Raw genomic sequence first — 4124 nt, 5'->3', positions numbered from 1 at the left:
TGTGTGTGTGTGTGTGTGTGTGTGTGTGTGTGTGTTTATGTGCCCACTCACCTGACAGGAAGTTGTTCTGAGCATCCAGGATGTTCTGAATGTGTTGGACCCAGACCTGCTTGATGTCGACATTAGCAGCCTGCAGGGTGAAACGCTCCGASGAGCCGCGGCTAATCAAGACAAACTTGCAGGGGTCGTTGTCAATGGTTTCCTCCAGACCCAGGCTGGAAACCTGCAGAGGTGTTTCATCAGGTTTGGGTGATAATTCTATAAATTACTGCCATTATTCACACATGTTCACTCAGGTGACAACCAGGCACAGAACGTTTTTAATTTTAGATCAAAAAATGTTGCGAGCTCTGAATATTTCAGTCTGACTGATCAATTTAAAGATGCTTCAGCTGCATCATGGTTATGTGTCCATATCCGTCACTGACAGAGCCTTCTGCATACCTTGATGCTCTTCTTGAATTGGTACCCAGGTGTGGATGAGCCTTTCCTGAGCAGCTCACTGAAGATGACGATCTGTTCAAAAAGGAAGACTCTTCTCTCTTTGGAACGTGACAGGACACCTGCATCCTGCTCCGAGACAAAGAAGGTCTCCTGTTGCAGTAGTTTGCCCTGATTGGTAAGTTTCCCCTGAGGAGGCAGAGATCAAACCATTCAACACAAAGAATGAACTGAGAGCCAAACATCAAGAATGAATGGAGGTGATGAGAGTGATGTGTTATTGTGTTAAGATGTACCTCGTATCCCTGCAGCCGACCCAGATTCATCATGTCATTACACAGTTTAGGGACCTCGGACATAAACTCCACAGCTTTCTGTGAAGGTCAGGTTGAACAAATATTTTAAAATGTTTCAGAACAAACAACTAAACATCCTGCAAGCAGACAAAGATGTGCCGACTTTCTCCAAGAATCTAATCCCAGTGAGATCGTACCTTAGATTTTGGTTAAGAACGTTTAAACTGTAAATCAGAGATTCTTAACCTATGGGCCGTGAGCACCACCTTGAGGGCCTCAAAAGAACAACAGTTTATAACTTTGTGCTGTGGGACCGCATAGACAGTATTTTGAATAAGGTATAGTACACTTTCTCACCACTAGTAGCAGTAGTGCGCCACTCAGTTGTTTAACAACTTTTTTAATATGTAGAAGAACCTTAGAAACCTGCTGAGAATGGAAATCTATTTTAAATGAAAAGTAGAAGCAAAAATGAAAGTAACTCATCAAAAAACACCAAAGTTTGTAACTAATATTGTTCAAAACATTGTCAAATACAGTTGCAGATACACCTATATTTTAAGTTGCACTTTAAATTAATTTTTGTAGTTTATTTTTAAACATTTTGAATGTATTTTAAAGATATTTTAAACTTGTCAAAAAGCTGTTGTTACTGTTATTGTTTGTCACTAATATGAAGAGCAGCTTCTGGTAGCAAGTTTAAAACGGCTATATTTTCATTTGTACTTTATCAAAATTTATTTTTACAGGTTTTTTTATTTGAAACATTTACATTAAACATTTTTAATTTATTTATTTTATGCCCACAATTTTATTTTTTGAATTGTCTATTTTTGTTATTGTTTATATTTAAAAATATATATTTTTGTGCTGATAAGCCTGAGTGGTCTGTTGACTGACCTTTGTATTTGTTCAAACAATTGTTATGGGCAGGTTGAAATATAAAAATCTTTGTCATAATCATGTCTTGTGATTATTTGACAGGAGTTTTACTTTTAAACTGTAAGTGTATTTAATTTAGTTATGATTGTTATGATAGTTTAGTTATGATGTAAATGCAATTAGAATAATTATCATTTTGATCCATACACATTGGTAATGTCTGACTGGGCCTCGTGCCACTTTATGTTCAACAAATTGGGTCCCGAGGTCAAAAAGGTTAAGAACCCCTGATGTAAATTAAACTGTTTTTTTTTTTTTTTACCTCTATTTGTTTACAATCCAGTCCTGCCTTCAAGCTGTACTTCAGGAAGTCCTGCAGAGAAACATAAGCACCACATTAATGCTCTGAATGATAATCATCATTAAGTTTCAGCTCAAATGTCTTTAGTTTTACAAGTGAAATAATTCATTCAGACCAAATAAGACCAAATGAAACGAACAAAGCTTCAGTGTTACCTTCATCAGCAGCTGGTATTTGGTGATTCTCTGGATGGGCTTAATGAGGAAGTCGCTGATGGACAGCCTGGACTGAATGTCCTGCTGGATCCCCTGAAAAAACAGTTCCCAGTGTTAACAAAAGGGAGGAGCTATGTACAAATAGGCGGTGCTTTGTACCAGTAAGTGTTTAGGCAGCTCCACATGGCTACTGCAGGAAACTGAAGCATTTCTCAAACATGAAAGAATGAGTCATAGCAACACTCTGGGTGTGTGTTTTGATGAGGGAATAACATTATAACTTGACATGAAGCTAAAAAAAAGTTATATTTTAAATAATGCCACTCCTTTAAAACCTTGGCACATCAGGGAGCAGATTGAAGCAGAATGGGGCAGTGGTGTTGCTCTTAAGCTGTGTCCACATTTTTCGTACAAAAATTCAGTTTGTTCAAGTCTGAGATCTTCATGGTCCTGTTTGTACTTTCTGCAGATAACATGGTTCTGTTGGCGTCTTCAGACCATGGCCAGTGTGGACGGGGGATTCAAAGGTGATAAATCTGAGGCAATCGTTTTTAATTGAAAAAAGGTTGAATACTCCATCTGCATCAGGGATGAGGTCTTTTTATTTACCTCAAGAGGATGAATGGATGAAGTTTTTCTTAAAGTTTGACTAAAAGACAAATTGGATGGGCTGCGAGTCGATGTAGAGGTGGATCTCAGGTGGATGACAGCTAATCCATCCATCCATCCATCCATCCATCCATCCATCCATCCATCCATCCATCCATCCATCCATCCATGGGTTGCAGGGCTTCAGCATCGACATCTTTTTCCACAGCCACCTCTTCCAACAGGATTCCAAGACATTTCCAGGTCAGTTGAGAGGTATAAGGCCTCTGCTCCATCTGAACTGCTGAAATCTGATCTCATTGTCACAGTTACATGATGAAAATTGAGTCATGCAGCTTCGAGTCTTCCACCCAGGAGGATTCCACAGGAAGTAACCCTGTGCAGTGACATATCCTGCAGCAGGAGGGTGTTTCCCAGGAGCTCGCCGCAGTGCGTCTCAGGAGCTATGAAGGTTGTGTGCGAAAACAAGCATCAAACAACCGCTGATCATGTGTGGACTTTTCGGCTTTGAGTGGAGTATAATGAACCTTATAGTCTCTGGGTCTTTCCCTTCCTGCATCTTCTCCTGGGTTTTCTTCCCGTTGGACATGCCCAGCCCACCTTAACTGGCTCCTCTCTAAGTGGAGGAGCAGAGCTCCACTCCAAGGCCCAGTCCCAATGCTCAGTGTGCACCCTACACACTCTGTGAAGTGTGGATTCAGTCGAAGTGCACATAAGTGTTCGAGTGTGCAGGTTACAAGCGTGCAAAACAATTGAATTATGCCAACACCAGTAGCTACTTCTTTTTTGTGGTGTAATGCTGTGTTCCAGTTGTCCTCGGAGGTCGTAGCTTCGAGCCTCCGAGTTCTATTTTTCATCTGGAACGCCCCCTGAAGTCGTAGTTTCGAGTCGAGAGGTCGGCGCGTCCAAACCATAGCCGAGCAGCCCGAGCACGTGTTACGTCATCATTTCAACTTGGCTGCTGTGCGCATGAAACTGTCAGCGGTCGCGCTATGTTTAGCATGTTTCTCTAATGTTGAGCTGTAATCAAACGTACACAAGCACCATCCCCATTATTTAATAGACAGAAAGTAATAAGAGAGGAGGCAGAATAAAAATGAGTGTAATTTGTTTGTTTATTTTCCCTTTTTATATTTGTTTAATGCATGTAGCGTACTATGTAGCATGCTTATCCGAGCTAACCGCTAACGTTGCTACTCTAGCATGTAAACAAACGTGGCTTGTTCTGTGTTATTTTACATTACGTCAGACGTACTTGTAGTGCTTTATAGTGATAGTTAAAATACATGTTTTAACACTGTTTGTGCACTCAAAATACCTCATAGATCACTACAGTGGTTTGCAAAAGTATTCATACCCCTTGAACTTTTCCATATTTTG

General features: G+C 40.3%; 1 protein-coding gene across 1 annotated transcript in view; it reads right to left on the bottom strand.

The window, feature by feature from the left end:
• The window catches only part of kalrna (kalirin RhoGEF kinase a), a gene marked incomplete at its 5' end in the record, with an annotated part of 224213 nt that overhangs the window by 37931 nt on the left and 182158 nt on the right, over positions 1–4124 (bottom strand). The window contains 5 exon segments of the mRNA XM_014027944.1: positions 52–223; positions 445–630; positions 738–815; positions 1942–1992; positions 2136–2228. Of these exon segments, the coding sequence (XP_013883398.1) occupies positions 52–223; positions 445–630; positions 738–815; positions 1942–1992; positions 2136–2228 (580 nt within the window).

Source organism: Austrofundulus limnaeus, unplaced genomic scaffold, assembly GCF_001266775.1.
Source record: "Austrofundulus limnaeus strain Quisiro unplaced genomic scaffold, Austrofundulus_limnaeus-1.0 Scaffold701, whole genome shotgun sequence".
NCBI classification, from domain to species: Eukaryota; Metazoa; Chordata; class Actinopteri; order Cyprinodontiformes; family Rivulidae; genus Austrofundulus; species Austrofundulus limnaeus.
Note: the sequence above shows the minus strand (reverse complement) of the source record. Positions and strands in the feature narration are given on the sequence as shown.